Below are 15,651 nucleotides of genomic sequence, written 5' to 3'. Positions count from 1 at the left end.
CGACTCATTTTTCAGTTCTCACGCTGCTGAGAGGCAAACTACTTAACCTACAGCGTGCCCGACACTTGACATCTATAAATCATAACACCCCGTCCTTGCTGCATTCATGCCCAGTAGTCTTACTTTTACGATTCATAGAAAGGGTAGAGAATGGTGGTTTCAGCTGCGGAGCATTGCTTTTCAATGACCAGCTGCAGCTGAAGTGGCCTTCGACCCATTCCTCTGCTGCGTGTGTCTAAACAGAGGTTTGAGGTCCGGATGGGAACCTAACCACTTCCTGTGTGCCACCTAATGAGAGAATCCCACCACAGCATGATTTCAAAAAGCTCTGAATGGAGAGTGGCCACACACTGTAATGTGTTATTGTTCGGAAGATTGTGAGGCAGAAAATCTCTGGTTATCTGACAGCAGCTCACAGGGCAGAAGTGACAAATTGGATTGAAATCTGTCAACAATCCAAATTTTCTAGGCACAAAAGTCGGTGATAAAACCACGCACACTTCCATTCATCCCCCCCACAGTACAGCACAGTCAAGAGTGGGTAATGTGATATCGAGCTTCTGAAACAGACCCTTAGCAAGCAGATGGCCTGCTATTCAAAAATGTCTGGATGCTGGAACCCTGAGCAAAAGCAGAGAAAAGGGAAGATTGAGGTTCAAGGCTTTGTCGACACAAGAATCTTTACAAAGGTTGTGTATGGAATGTGTTCTCAAAGATGAGACCGAGAAGAATATTTGGAGAGGATGTGAGGCCTTGATTTTGATCAATTTCTAAACTTTTCATTGAAGATAAAAATCTGACAGCTGTTATGAAAGATCCGAACCAGCTGCTGAACTGAACTCCCATCTTCCTTTTTTAGCCATTTCAACTAAATCAAAAACACACCCCGGAGCAAAGACCTTTCTGCCTCCACATTCATATGGCAGGCTGGGTCATCAGGTGCAACACAGAGATTTATCTTCTGAGATTCAAGCCTCACCTACAGTAGTCTCTGAACAGCTGAAATCATAGCACGGCTCTCTAAACACGCACTCCCTCCATGACAGAAAGCATTTCAGAGTTCTTTGTCAGCTTTATCTTGAAATTTACAGATAATAAATTAAGGAAGAGGGTCAACTTCATAAAGCACTTTCATTCCACTTCGTCCATCATCCCCCATCAGTGACATCCATTCCATATCACAGTAGGACCACACATCAAGAAACCATTGAACTCTTGTCAAGTTCAACACACACTGTCTAAGAAGATAATTTCAGTTTTCTAAACCGAGTAATAAATAGGCAGCTGTGTATGTCCAGCAGGTGAAGAAGGCATGTGACATGTGGCTCACACACATTCTTATATCAGCTGACAAAAGAGTGTGTGCACAGGGTGTTTGTGGGAGACTTGAAGCTCTCACCATAGTCCCATAGCTAACTGTATATCCATTGAAGTATGTGGACTACTCTTTGTGTCATGTAAGATTATAGAGTATCTTGATGAATATGGTGTTATACTGAAAAAGAAGACTGTTCACTGCTGCAGCTGTCTGGACTTTGAGGTTTTTTTGGACCAAAATAAAAGCATAACTTAGAACCATTTTTGGAGAATGGGTTACAATATGTAAGATCTTGTGTTATTCAAGCAAAACTGATGTGAAAAGGTCATTATTTTTGCCCATGCCTGCTTACAATGCTTACCTTTTCTTAATTGTTTTATTTTAATAACAAATGATCTTGAACTTACCTTTTGGGTCAGTAAACAGGTTGAATCAGCTTCCCATGATGTTGAGTGAAACAGAGCCTCACATCCACGGCAACACGCACAAAGTGATGAGATCTAGCTCCACTTTATGATACTGTTAGTTTTCCCTCAAAAGCCAGCACCGCAATTTTGGGAAAGTTACAGTTCTGAAAATAGAAACAAAACTCCAGAGTCCAAAAAAGTGTGAGTGTGTGTGTGTGAGAGCGTGTTTGTGGGTGGGTGGGTGGGTGTGTTCCCCTCACAGGCAGTCTCTGTTGTTTGGCAGTGAGCGCACAGGACGGGAAGGTCTCTCCATCTGAGGGGGTTTGAACAACAGCCAGCGCAGAGGACTGCTGAGACAAGTCTCAGGCTGGAGCTCAGACTCTGTGAGAATCAGTAAGTCAGACAGCAAGAGGCAGGAAAAAGACGGAAACGCCTTCAAAATAAAACGCTCCAAAATATAACACTGCAACAGCGGGGATGTACCTGAGGAAAAACAAGGTTAAAGTATGGCAATATATCCAACAATTATATTACTAGCAGTATTTAATCCATATCATATAATACATAATAATAGGCTATATTATATGATATTACACTGACTCACCAAAAGTTGGAACTTATTCTGCATTTGAATACACATATAACTAATCAGCTGACTTGTAAAACTAGTTAACTGCACCAGTGATGATGATTTATTTATTTATATGCAAATAAGTAGGTTTTTTGTGTATTAAATTTGCAATTAAGATTGTAGAGATGTGTTTTCACATTGACATTGAATGGATTGTTTTATGATTATCAAAATAAGCCTTGTTAGATCTACTTTGATCAAGTGTCTGCTGTTTGGTGCTATCAACTCTATCTATCAACAATATGCTGATACCTTGAATCTGACAATACACTCAAGATACATGCAAAGCAATAAAGAAACAAAAGACTGTCTTATTTTTTTATTCAAACTAACTGGCAAGAGAGTATTGAAATATAATGACTGTATTAAATACAACTGTATGAGCTGTAGACTGTATTAGACACAGGTGGGATTCTCGCATGGGGCTTTTATTTGGAAAATTCTCTTCAGTCATGTTGCTGTGTTGCTGCTGGCTTGACTGTGAGGCAGAAGCTTTGTGCAGTGGGACCAGATCAGGCACGCTGGACTCATTGTTGAAAAACGAGCAGAATTGAAATTTGATTCTTGTGTGATCCTTTCTATAATAAATAAATAAATAAATACATATAATGACGATCATCACTTGGTATTACCAAACCAAATATAACATTAATTTATGTCTTTACCCAATACTAGCCTATATGTAGCTTATTGTCACTGAGAGTCATTGTGCTCTGTTGTGGTAGACAAGTGGAAACATTTTATTGTATTCATCTAAAACCACTAAACTCAGTTTTAAAATCCCTCAAGATATGAACAATGACTTTGGAGTAACCAAGTCTCTGGGCCTGACAGAATGTGTGTGACTGCCCTCTGCTGGTCAAAGGTTGATTTCTCTCCAAAATGTGATATTGAAAGATATTATACACTCATTGGCTTCTTCATTAGGTACACCTGTGTAATCTCATTAATGTTTATTATTGAGGTCATAGTGGGTGATGGTGATGTATTAGGGTGCATTATATTGACTGGTGTTCAAAATATTTTGTCCACTCCATTAACATACATAGGGGGGGGCAAAATATTAGGAACACCATTCAATATAATGCACCTCAGTAAGCTACACCACCACCACTTAGTACGACCTCAGTAATAAACATAAAGTAGAATTATCCTCTTTCTTGCAATGTTAGCAAAATCGGAAAATGTATAAGCTTCAAAAAAGTAGAAATTATATATTGGATTGAATTAGATTGCATGTGTGTGTGTGTGTGTGTGTGTGTGTGTGTGTGTGTGTGTGTGTGTGTGTGTGTGTGTGTGTGTGTGTGTGTGTGTGTGTGTGTGTGTGTGTGTGTGTGTGTGTGTGTGTGTGTGTGTGTGTGTGTGTTGTAGCTTTCATCTCTAATGAACAACGACTCCCACCCCATGAAAGACACCCTGACTGCACTGGAGAGCTCCTTTAGCGACAGACTGCTTCATCCAAAATGTGTGAAGGAGCGATATTGCAGGTCCTTCCCCCCCGCAGCTGTCAGACTGTACAATCAGCACTGCTCCCAGTACTGTCCACTTGCTGCTGTGACAATGCAAATTTCCCCATTGTGGGACTAATAAAGGAATATCTTATCTTATCTTAACTTAAAGCAACAATACTCAATCAAAAGGGGGAGAGCAGGAGAGAGCAGTGTGCAACTGGGTGTCAGAGAGAACCTCCTGCTGCAGCCAGACTTAAATAACCTGGGAACAGCGTTGGCCTTCAGGCGTTACAAGTTACACTAATTATAACCTGCAGAAGAAGGAGAGAGAAAGGTTAACACCAGATCAAACCCCAAAATTACACCAGGTGACACCAGTAGGCTAGACATGGTGTAGAATGTATTTTGTTATAACATACAAACAATGAGGGCTATGTCTCTAAAAAAACAGGTTTATTGCTCAGTATCTTTTTTATCTTTTCTAACCCTGCTTTGACGTTACAGGCAAGGCAAGTTAGTTTGTATAACTAATGTCATACATAAGGCCAATTCAACGTGCTTTACATAATCCTAAAAGAAACACAAGTACAGGATAGGTGAAGCTATAAAAGGCAACATGGTTAATGAGTAGAACGTACAATTCAGTCATAAAGCCTTTTGGTCAAAGTATAGCTCCTCCTTGTGTTTGCCTACCTTTTTTGATACTAGGCGTCCTTTGTTGTCAGTTTGTGTCGTGGTTATAAAGTTGCCAAAGCAAACTACAAATGTCATTCCAGTTTTTGTTTGACTAAGACGAGTGACTAAACCCTTATATTAAATGCCGGTGATATGGACACATTACTTTCGAATTTGTTTGGCAGTAAATGACTGAAATCCACTTTGTCAAAGTCAAAGCTTCTGCCAAAACGTCAGAGTTTCCAGAGTGCCTAAATCAATTGTGGCTATGAACGTTTACTTTCCTTCAGGATCTACAGTACTCGCTGGTTTTCTGCGACAGTGTTTGGCTGTGAAAACCTGATTTATTTTCACATTGGAACTCTATCAACAACAACTGAAAAAACAGGACGGAGGAGTTTGACCACAGTCTACACTGTGATAATATATATTAACTGTGACAGCCTACTCCTACATTTCTCCTTACTATCTATCAGTATGCAGGATTTCTGATTCCTACATATAGTATAGTGCCTTTGTGTCTGTGGTTGACAACAGGGGAAACTTACTGTGATTGTGCCACTGTGTGTTTTGTTATGTTTGTATTATTATATGCTTTAATATTGTAAATATAATTTAAACAAATAAAAAAATATATGTTTATATACATATACATATGTAAACTTTTGTAACATCATGTTCTGCACAGATTGTAAAGTCCTTAGACGCACATTTGTAATTTTTGTCTAAATAAAATGTACTTTCTATAACTGCCTTTTACTGTAGTAGACCAAGATGGAATATGTGAGTTTATGCTGACATTAATATATTTTCATAGTACTATGTAATATGTAATATGAACACACAGCAGAATTTTATTTTTTTAATCTTATGACCCCACAAATATATTTTGTGACCCACTGGAGGGTCCTGACCCTTATGTGGGGAACCCCTGGAACTAAACTAGCAAACCATAAAGCAGTTAAACCTCCAACAGCTGCAGCAATAAAATCCTACTTACAGTATCATGCCTTCGTGTCAGTTTTATTAGTATTAGATTGTTAGCCATAGTAACAATCAAATAATGTCACATATACACATGTAAAGTCACAAAGAATCTTTACTTTCAGTTTTGATAAGGTACATTTAGCTGCTGATAATAACAGTAGACCTATAATAGTAGATTTTATTTAATCTTTGTATTTGGCTGCTTATTTTTACTAGGGTGGATTAGGGTAATGTGGGACATTGACCAATGTGGGACAACTAGTCTCCAGTGCATTTTTCTCTTTTTTTATTTAATTATTTTAAAGCTTACTAGTGTATGCAAACTGTATAAGTTATATTGTTTAACATTAAACGTGAACATACCTGCTACAAGTTTTTTTTAACCTATCTGATGCAGAAAGCAAAACAACATGTAGGCCGACAAAATGTAATTACCAAATATGGATACATTTCAGAAAGTGTTGGCAGATAAGGCTGCGTTGTATAAATCAAAGTATTTCTAAGCCTAAAAAATCTGAAACGATTTGACACAAGGAACATTAGTATATGTGCCATTTTCCAATACAGTACAATATCTAAAAAATGTCTTCTGATTTAACAAGGAAACATCTTAGAGATTTCATAATTAAACCCGAAGAGTGCGGTTTATACCTGCTCTATGTGTAAAGTGCCTTGAGATTACTTTGTTGTGATTTGGCGCTATACAAATAAAGATTGATTGATTGATTGATTGATTGATTTATTGATAGATAATGACATTAGGTGTTGATAATGTATTGGATTCATATGTAAAAGTGGTGAACAAGTCAGAATTGCAAAAAGTGTCCCACATTACATAAATCCACTCTATTTTGTTATTTAACAGCACAGGTCAGGTGTGATGTGGCAGCATGTTTTTGGCAGCTGAAGGTGTGACAGTTCACCATGTGACTGTGGAGGGGGGGTTGGGTTGGGGGGGGGGGGGGGGGTGGGGTGGGGGGCGTGTCCTCTCTCCCTTCTTACCTTTGCCGCTATCTCACCTGTTAGGTTGAAACTTAAGGGCTGTAAACACGGGTTATAACTGAAACACTCGTCTGGTAATCAAAAAAAAAGGAAAGAGCGCCATGCAGCCTCCGGTGAAGGATTCCTCCGCCAGAGCGGGTTTCCATACAATGGAGATCCAGAAAACGACATGGGAAGTACCGGAGAGATACACGGCGCTGCGGGCGGTCGGCTCCGGTGCTTACGGGACCGTTTGGTGAGTTTACCCGGGCAGGGCATCAGGTGTGCTGGCGAGGAAAGAACCGCAGAGTTTGTGTCAGTTTCTTTTTTGTAGCAGCAAAAACAAAAGTGTTAGTGCCTTTGTCTTTATTAATCCCATAAAAAATGTGTAATCCTGCTATCAGGAGAAAAGATTAACCATTGAACTGCCATAATACGCAACATAAAAAGAAAAAAAAAAGTATTGCAGTATAAGATGTATTTGTTTCCTGTTTTATACTGATGATGAATCCCACACTAAAGTAAAACTACCCCTTAGACTATGTGTATTTACATATAACATACACATTAAGGCTTAACCTGGACAATGTAAATGATCCACTCAAAACATAGTTTACATTAGTAGATAATCATGATTAAATGCCCAAGTGTGTGGTAATAGTTATCTTTTTTTAGGCCATGCTGTTTAGTAAACATTCAAATGTGCTCTCCATCAATACATGCTTTGCATTACAAATGGTTTTCTATAGGCTGTCTGGATTCATGTAGGCCTTAAGTCTGCATTCCACTCTCAGTCTATGCTGCATGCCATCCAAGAGGCCTAGATTACATCTGCTAACAGAAGCACTATTGTCCGCCTGGGGCAAGTCAGCAAGTCAATGCAGGTCCTCCAATACGACAAGAATCTCCTCCACCAACATAGGGCAAGCCCCCGCCCACAGGAATACAAGCCGTCTAATGATAAACCACTGACTGACGGTGACTGAATGACATGAGCTTATTACTGCTTTGATATCTTGTCAGTATATATTTAGATGTGAGCCAACAGCGGGGACTTTGGCCCTGACCGAGCTGGATTATTTGTCTATAAGAACAGCAGGGATTCTAGTAAACAAGTCCAATCTACCATTGTGTCTTTTCACTTTACAAACCCTTAACAAATTATTCTCAATGTACTGCAAAGCGCAAAAAAACACATGACATATTACACAATTAGTCAAATAATCAACTAGTCTTTTGTCAGAAACATAATTTGCCAAATTTCATCCAAGTCATTCAACAAGAAATGCAGCTTTTTCTACTTTATATGATTTTAAATTGAGTATTGTTGGGTTTTAGACTGTTGGTTTAGCAAAAGAAGCAAATCTTCTGCTTTTTACATTATTTTATAGACTAAACAGCTAAGTGATTAACAGACAAAATGTAACTGTATGTATTCATTTGCTCACTGTGTGTTCCAACTTAGCTCTGCCATGGACCAGAAGACCAAGGATAAGGTGGCCATCAAGAAGCTGTATCGGCCCTTCCAGTCCCTCATCCATACCAAACGGGCCTACAGGGAACTCAGACTGCTTCGCCACATACAGCATGAAAATGTAAGAACTTGAGAAAAGGATCCAATCTACTTGTTCAATCTTTATTCAGCCAGGCATTTAAATCTAAAACATATACTAAGGTAAAAGATGTGTTATAAATGACATAAACTGACTCTCTTATATAAAGTCACCTCTATAGTGTAGTTTTAATCTTGCTCACAGTCTTCTGTTTTATTTAATCCGTTTTACTCTCGCTTTCAAGAAAAGTAGATTTTGAGGACAAACAAACTTTGTTGACCGTCCAAACAAAAGCCCGTAATCTCACGGCCAAGCTGGGAGTGTTGTGTATTGTTTGAAGCCTCATGGTTCAGTATTTTTTGCTGGAAACCTTTGAAGTGCTACAGGCACTTACATAACCCTCAAATTATGGGTTAATCTTTGCAAGGCACTGAGTTCAATGAGATCTAACTAAGTGTGTTATTTGGAGACAAATAAGACATAAGACTTATGATCCCTTTTATATCTTATTTTGCTGCTTTCTACTATTTTTCAGAATAAAAAGAGGAACTGACTTTTTGTTTAGTATGAGCGTAAACGCCATCACCAGAGAATCCAAGGACAATAAAGTCAGTACTGGTAGAATGATTTGATATAGATATGATCTCTGGGAAATAACTGTGTAAGACCAATCTGATTATAACTTAAAAACAGAGATGCAGTGACGCTAACTTTTGACCTCTTCGTAAATGTAGAGTTTGTGTGGGTGTTCAAGTGTTTCAATGTTTTAACTGTGACAAATGTTTTACATTAAACACAATCTTCGCCATGTTTTTCCTTAAAGGTGATCTGCCTCCTTGACGTCTTCACACCTGATTCCTCGCTGGAAAAATTCCAAACCTTGTGAGTTAGGAGTCAGGAACCACATTCTTCTGCTAGTTACAGCAGCTTGTTGAGACCCTCTGTGTGTGTGTGTGTGTGTGTGTGTGTGTGTGTGTGTGTGTGTGTGTGTGTGTGTGTGTGTGTGTAGGAACATGTAGGAAAAGTTCAAGCAAGGATGTGCAAAAACAAGCTTATTCATGTTTGTTTTGGATGGTTTGCGCAGTAGTATTTCATCACCATGGCAATGAGCACTCTATGGAATATCGTAGGTATCCACAGTATTTAGACTAGGGCTGTTGGAATGAATTTTGGTATTCGGATATAATTTGAACTGTGAAAAAAAAAAGTAACAATCGAATGCTGAAATGACTATTAACGTGTATTTTTATATAAATATGTTGGCTAACATTAGCAAATCTCAACCTTCTCATCTTGACATCCCTGTGTGTGAAAATGAAACTACTGTCGCTTTTGCTCAGTTCATTGAAAGAGGCAACAATGAGAAGAGGAATGTTGGTTTTTTTTAGATGGAAAATGCTCATTAAAGTTGAGAAACGTAAAGTTAACGTTATTTATTTGTACCTCAGCTTAATTATTGCTTAGCAAGAAGGCTATAGCCTATTTCTTAGTAATGTTGAGATGCCCTTTAGTGTACAAAAATAAGTACATTGACAGTGGCATTTGCAATACATAAATCTGTGTTTAAGTGCATAGTAAATATTTATAATAGAGCAGTAGAAATTTGAATATAATTTGAATTTTAAAAATAATAATGAATGAAATTCGAATGGGATTCTATATAAAGACTGACAGTCCTAATTTAGACCTGCTTTACAGTTTGTTTTTTTAAACTATTGATTTGTTTTTGTTCATCTTCTCTTTCTCACTCTTCTTCTCTAGTTATATTGTAATGCCCTTCGTAGCCCAGGATCTGGGCCACATAATGAAAAAGCGGAGGTTAACTGATCGCATCATCACATACCTCTTCTACCAGCTTCTAAGAGGCCTCAAGGTAAGTGTTCATTTATGACATGATGTTTTATTTAAAGCCCATAGTGCTACTGAAGTAATACAGTTGCTGGAAATACTAAGATACATTTTGAAACCAATGTACAAGTCGAATATATACATATAATAAAATTAGAAAAGGTTATATTTCCTGAGTAAGAAAAATTGAAGTGTACCCACGACTAAAGTAGTTGAAGTGGCAGTCGAAACACAAATAGTGAAAGAAGTTGAAGTAGCGATTAACATGGAAGTGCTAAAAGAAGCTAAAGTTTCAGTTAAGTTTAAGCACTGTAGTCAAAATATAAATAGGGAAAGAAATTGAAGTGGCAGTTGAAATAGAAATAGTACAAGTTGAAGTGGCAGTCTAATTAAAAATAGTGCAAGAAGTTGAAGTAGCGATTAAAAGGGAAGTGCTAAAAGAAGCTGAAGTTCAAGCACCTAATGAGGTTTAAGTGTTACTTTGAGGGTTAGCACCAAGTGAAGCTGAAGTATCAGTTGAAGTGATCAGTTGGCTGAAGATTTGGATGAATTGATGTTGTCAAAGTGTGACAGATTGAGCTGGGAGTGTCAGCTGGAGTGTAATCACTGAGAGCAGACAAACAATAAAAAGATGAATGCAATGGAAGTGCCAGTAGAACTCAAAGCAGCTGAAATGTCAGTCGAATGAGCATGAGCATTAAATATGTCAATTAAGTCATTTTTATGTCTTAGCAAGCATATCATTTGTAAGTTGATTGGCAAAATGATTTTTAAATGCCAAATATTGTTTGGTTTTAAATCCATTCACCCATTTTCTACCACCTATACTTTTCCACAACACATTGCTGCAAATTAAGCAGGACATCAGCTCCCCCTACAACAGGACAGTCCAGTTCATCATCCACATGACAGTGAACGCCACATCAATAACAAAAAGAAAAAGGAAAAATGCTTAAGCAGCAGCCACTCACTCTCAACCCAAAAAGCCTAATTCAGTCTTTTTAGACAGAGCCGGGATCTACGGCCTAACATGTTACTGCAAACCACCCCAGTGTATGCTGCAGGCCACAGCCTGTCAACTCCTGATGGACTGTGCCATTTTCAAAGAGCACAGATGCAATCTGCAAAAATGTGGGCGTTTGACCGCTTTACCCTTATTTATGCCTTTCCACTGAAAGCTAGTCAATGTGTAACTAAGAGTGCTCTGTGGAAACAAAAGGTAAAGCACGTTTTAAAATGGAAACAAAAAGTAACTTCTCCTAAATGGCCCTTCCTTATCTCTGTGTGATTGTCACCATCAAGTGCTCCTCTATGGGCTGGAAAATACGCATTAAAACAGCCCTCACAATTAGCTGTGGGTGGAGACTTTGTGGTGAATGTGATGATCCATATACCATGAAGTCATTAGGAGGCCATAAGCCTCTCAGAACATGTGGGTCAGTCTGCTCTGATAAACAAAGATTCTGTATGCTGTTTTATACTCAACTATACTGTTTTATACTATAATCTCTGTTTTCCTTCTTTACAGTATATTCATTCTGCAGGGATCATTCATCGGGTTGGTATTTTGAACACTTCATAACACATCACTAACCACTGTGTGTGACTCATAATCAGTGTTTACTATAGTGCACTTAAAGAAATAGTTTGTATTGATAGCTCATACCTGTCCACTAAATTAGCAGCTACGGCAGTTGGTTAGCTTAGCTGAGCATAAAGACTGGAAACAAGGGGAAACACCTAGTCTTCTCAAATCTAACAAAACCTGCCTACCAGCATCTTTAAAACTCACAAATTAACATTTAAATATCTTGTTTGGCTGGGTTCAGTAACCTTCTCTTCTGGTTGCCTGGCAACCTCACTGTGGTGGCACTCAAGGAAGTCACTATGCCAGTCCAAAAAATAGTTCCAAACACATGAGTGTCCCCCATAAAACTAGATTGTTGATCATTTTTTCTACAGATTACAGATTAGTCATGATAAACTTTATACTATTAAGAAATGTCATGTGGTTTTGTTTTAGGATCTGAAGCCTGGTAACATTGCTGTGAGTGAGAACTGTGAATTAAAGGTATGTTTAAAAAAAAAAATCAAACAATTGAATGAACCTTTTATCCAATGCTAACATTGGATCTAACAGAAAATGCAACAAAGGTGTCTTGAAAAATCGATTATGGCTAAAAAAGGGCATCATTTCATTTGAGTGGTGAACCTAACTGTAACTATTCTCAGATCCTGGACTTTGGCTTGGCAAGACAGACAGAGAGTGAAATGACTGGTTATGTTGTGACGCGCTGGTACAGAGCACCAGAGGTCATATTCAACTGGATGCACTACAGTCAGACAGGTAATATTATTACAGCTTTAATAAAAATTGTCATTTTCATTTATTACCTTTTTGTTATTAAAATTGTGTCTCTGCTGCCCTCCCTCACAGTGGACGTCTGGTCATCCGCCTGTATCCTGGCTGAGATGATTACTGGTCAGGTGCTTTTCCCCGGACACGACAGTATCCTCACACACCCAGCATGCCGGACTGTAATAAAACTGTGTATGCTCAGTTACAGTAGCCAGAAACTCATACTAAACCCTTGTTAGTGTTTAAAATAAAGACTTTTTGAAAACAGGTGCAGCTTTGTAAGACTTAAAAGGTGCAGTCCCTTTATTTTACACGTCAGTTCTTATGTCACTTGTTAGCCTGTGAAAACTGCTGAATGTCTTCTGTGGCTCTCGAAGCAGCTTTTTAAAATCTAGGGAAAAAAACCCTATGATTATTAAAGCCTAAAAGCCTGTAAATCTGTCAACCCTGTTGAGTTGCATCATAGGAAATGTAGGATCCTGGAGTTTAACCCATACTAAGATCCTGGCTTCTGCTGTTTCAATTTTAATCTATTTCTTGTGACTCCTGCAACTTTATGGAAGTGCAATACTAAATTACCGGAGTACTCCTTTAAATAGATATTTTCTTGTGTACAAATATGTCACCAAAAACTCAACCACTACAACTGAAAGGAGAAAATTATTACAAGAACTATAAGAAGGTGCTATGTTCTGTAATAAAGTACTGCCTTGTCATGTGGCAAATATGAGACTTGTAGAAAATGCAACCTATTATAATTGCTGATGTCTTTAATTCATATGACGGCTCTGCTGAAACCAGATCTACAGTATGTTGTGTTTTCTGGGCATTGTGAGGCCTCCTTAACCAGCCTGTTCAGGTATTGATCAGCTGAAGAAGATCCTTCGTCTGACAGGAACACCGGAGTCCTCCCTGGTTCAGAAGATGCAGAGTAAAGATGTGAGTTTTGTCTCGTGTGTGATGCCTTAATATTTTGGCTAACATCAGTATTTCCTAGCCTACCAGGTTTTTTTAACCCTTGCTATTTATGTCCTGTTCTGTTCGTAATCAAAATGTCTTGCATTGGAATAAAAATTCAACATTATTTCCTGTTTTCCAGGCACAATCATTTGTTCAAGGTCTTCCTCCACAGAAGAAGAAAAACTTCAAAGAGGTGTTTCCGTCCATGGATGAAAAGGGTATGCTGACCTGTGTCTACTTGTTGACTACAAACTGAAATACATAACTTTTTCCAAAAATTGAAAAATATTTTAATTTGTTTAGACTTTACCTGACCTCTTTGCATGTCTTTGCAACATTTTCTCTACCAAGATGAATCATCATGGTCAATCATTTGGTTATTGGGACCATGAACAGTGTTAAACGTAAATGTTACCATTTGATGTACTTTGATAGAGTTACCTTATAGCCAATTTTCATCTACAATCCCTAGTATGATGTCAGATGTGCCCAGTTTCCCTACTAGAATTGTGATGTAGATTGTTTGGAGCAGTTTCACTTACATAATTTCCCCCTGCTATAAATTAATAATCAAAAAGAGCTTGAACAAGTATTGAAACTGACTTCTCAGATATCTCACCTCCATGGTTAAGAAATGGCTGAGAAATTTTGAAAAAAAAGTATTTTCTGTCTCAATGACTCCAGCTTTGGATCTAATGGAGGGGATGTTGCTGCTGGATCCAGAGACACGGCTGACAGCTAAGCAGGGACTGTCCCAGCCCTTCCTAGCTGAGTATCATGATCCAGAGAGCGAGCCAGACTCTGGGCCTTATGACGACTCCTTCGAGAGCATGGAGCTCGCTATTGGGGAGTGGAAAAGTAAGTATGGCTGCATCGACTGTTACAGTGAGATTGAGTTTTACAATGCAAATACGAAGCCAGCAACTTCTAAATGTGTGATATAAGTGAGAATAAATTAAGTCTTTTTCATAAAAGTATATTAGATAGGTTCAGTATTGGGACAGATGCTTAGAATACATCTACACAAGCAGTTCTGTGTGAACTTTTCTAATACTGCTTTCCTTTTTTTATCCAATCAGATCTCATCCATTTGGAGATCATGACCTTTGACCCTGACAACCCCAGCATGACAGCCATGTAGGGTACCTTGTCTCACCTGACCTGACGTGCTGGCACCTCTCAGTGTGACAGTGTGTGTATGTGTGTGTTTTTGTGAAAGGGAGAGAGAGAGTGTGTGTGTGTGTGTTGCTTTCTATACTTGTCAAGAGATCACTGTGGGGCCACCTAAACAGCTGGTGTAAAATGTTATTTCTTCATATAATGCGAGTTAATGTTTGTTCAAATCATGTTACACCATTATGTATGCTACTGTAGATAGAGTACTGAAAACACAATGGCAAAGAACTCTTCAGATTCAAGTTAAGGGTTGAGTTCATTAATTACTGAAGACTACATGGACAGTTTGTGTATATGTCTTATGTTGTATGATATTCACATGTAACAGGTGTGTAGCATGGGATTTCTTTTTGACATTTGTCATCCTGACTGTTGGAAGCCAGTCTCAGTCAAATGTTTTAAAATAAACTTTTTTAAAAATGATGTGTTGTTGTGTTAAAGGTGCAGTATGACATTCAGCGCCACTAGATGTCACTAGAGCACCAGTATCTCAGACTCAATGAAGTTTGGAGAGGAAAAAAGAAATTGGCTCCTGAACAGACAGCTCACGAAGCTGCTCAGAACTTTATTAATCCACTATATCTTTACATAGCAAATAGTTGTTTGCTGTCGTCTAACTTCTTGGGCTCACATGGACACACTGGTAACATCAGTAAACAACGTGTCAGAGAAGCATTTCTCTATGTGTGTAGAGTAGCCAAAATCTGTACGGAAATAAAAGTGTTGCTACTTTATCTTAAAAAGTACTGAAGTAAAAGTGAGTGTAGTCATTAATTGATTAGTTGCCAATGATAAAAAAGGATATTTACAAATTGATTCCAGCCTCTCAAATGTGAATATTTTCTGGCTTCTTTAATCTTATATGATAATAAACTAAATATTGTTGGGTTGTGGATGGTTGGTCAGGACAAAAAGACATTAAAGGACGTAATCTTGCATTGTGGTGAAAACGTATTGATATTTTTCACCATTTTCTTACATTTTATGGACCAAACAACTAACCCATTAATCGATAATTAAAATTAGGGCCTGACCGATACTGGATTTTTGGGGCTGATGCCAATATTAAGGAGTAAAAAAAGTCTGATATTGATATATTGGCCAATAATCTTGTACCAGACTTAAATATAAACATACATTTTTTGCCATTATCCCTCAAATGTGGTTACCAAACACTTTTGACAAATATATGTAATGGATGCATGATATTTTACAGTTTAAGAATAAATGTACTTTTTATAAAAATTACATCAGTGCACTGAAACAGTAAACTTCACTGTGAATTATATTTAACTTGAATTAAGA

At 38.0% G+C, this 15,651-nt stretch overlaps 2 protein-coding genes across 3 annotated transcripts in view; one reads left to right on the top strand and one right to left on the bottom strand.

Annotated features, from left to right (window-relative positions):
- The window catches only part of LOC133988259 (plexin-B1-like), a 63,063-nt gene extending 60,859 nt beyond the window's left edge, over nucleotides 1-2,204 (bottom strand). For both annotated transcript variants that reach the window (XM_062427842.1, XM_062427846.1), the window contains exon 1: nucleotides 1,726-2,204. The gene's annotated coding sequence lies outside the window, so the exon portion shown is untranslated. The remainder of the gene's footprint in view (nucleotides 1-1,725) is intronic.
- A 4,268-nt stretch (nucleotides 2,205-6,472) lies between these two features.
- On the top strand, nucleotides 6,473-14,311 carry zgc:171775 (STKc_p38 domain-containing protein). The gene is made up of 12 exons (XM_062427848.1): nucleotides 6,473-6,706; nucleotides 7,916-8,045; nucleotides 8,827-8,885; nucleotides 9,765-9,876; nucleotides 11,380-11,409; nucleotides 11,875-11,922; nucleotides 12,084-12,198; nucleotides 12,289-12,360; nucleotides 13,070-13,149; nucleotides 13,310-13,388; nucleotides 13,855-14,028; nucleotides 14,250-14,311. The coding sequence occupies exons 1-12, from the start codon at nucleotides 6,573-6,575 to the stop codon at nucleotides 14,309-14,311; spliced, it is 1,095 nt and encodes a 364-aa protein (XP_062283832.1). The 5' UTR covers nucleotides 6,473-6,572.
- Nucleotides 14,312-15,651: the final 1,340 nt, after the last annotated feature.

This window comes from Scomber scombrus, chromosome 10 (assembly GCF_963691925.1).
Source record: "Scomber scombrus chromosome 10, fScoSco1.1, whole genome shotgun sequence".
NCBI lineage: Eukaryota > Metazoa > Chordata > Actinopteri > Scombriformes > Scombridae > Scomber > Scomber scombrus.
This window is presented reverse-complemented; position numbering and strand designations above follow the sequence as displayed.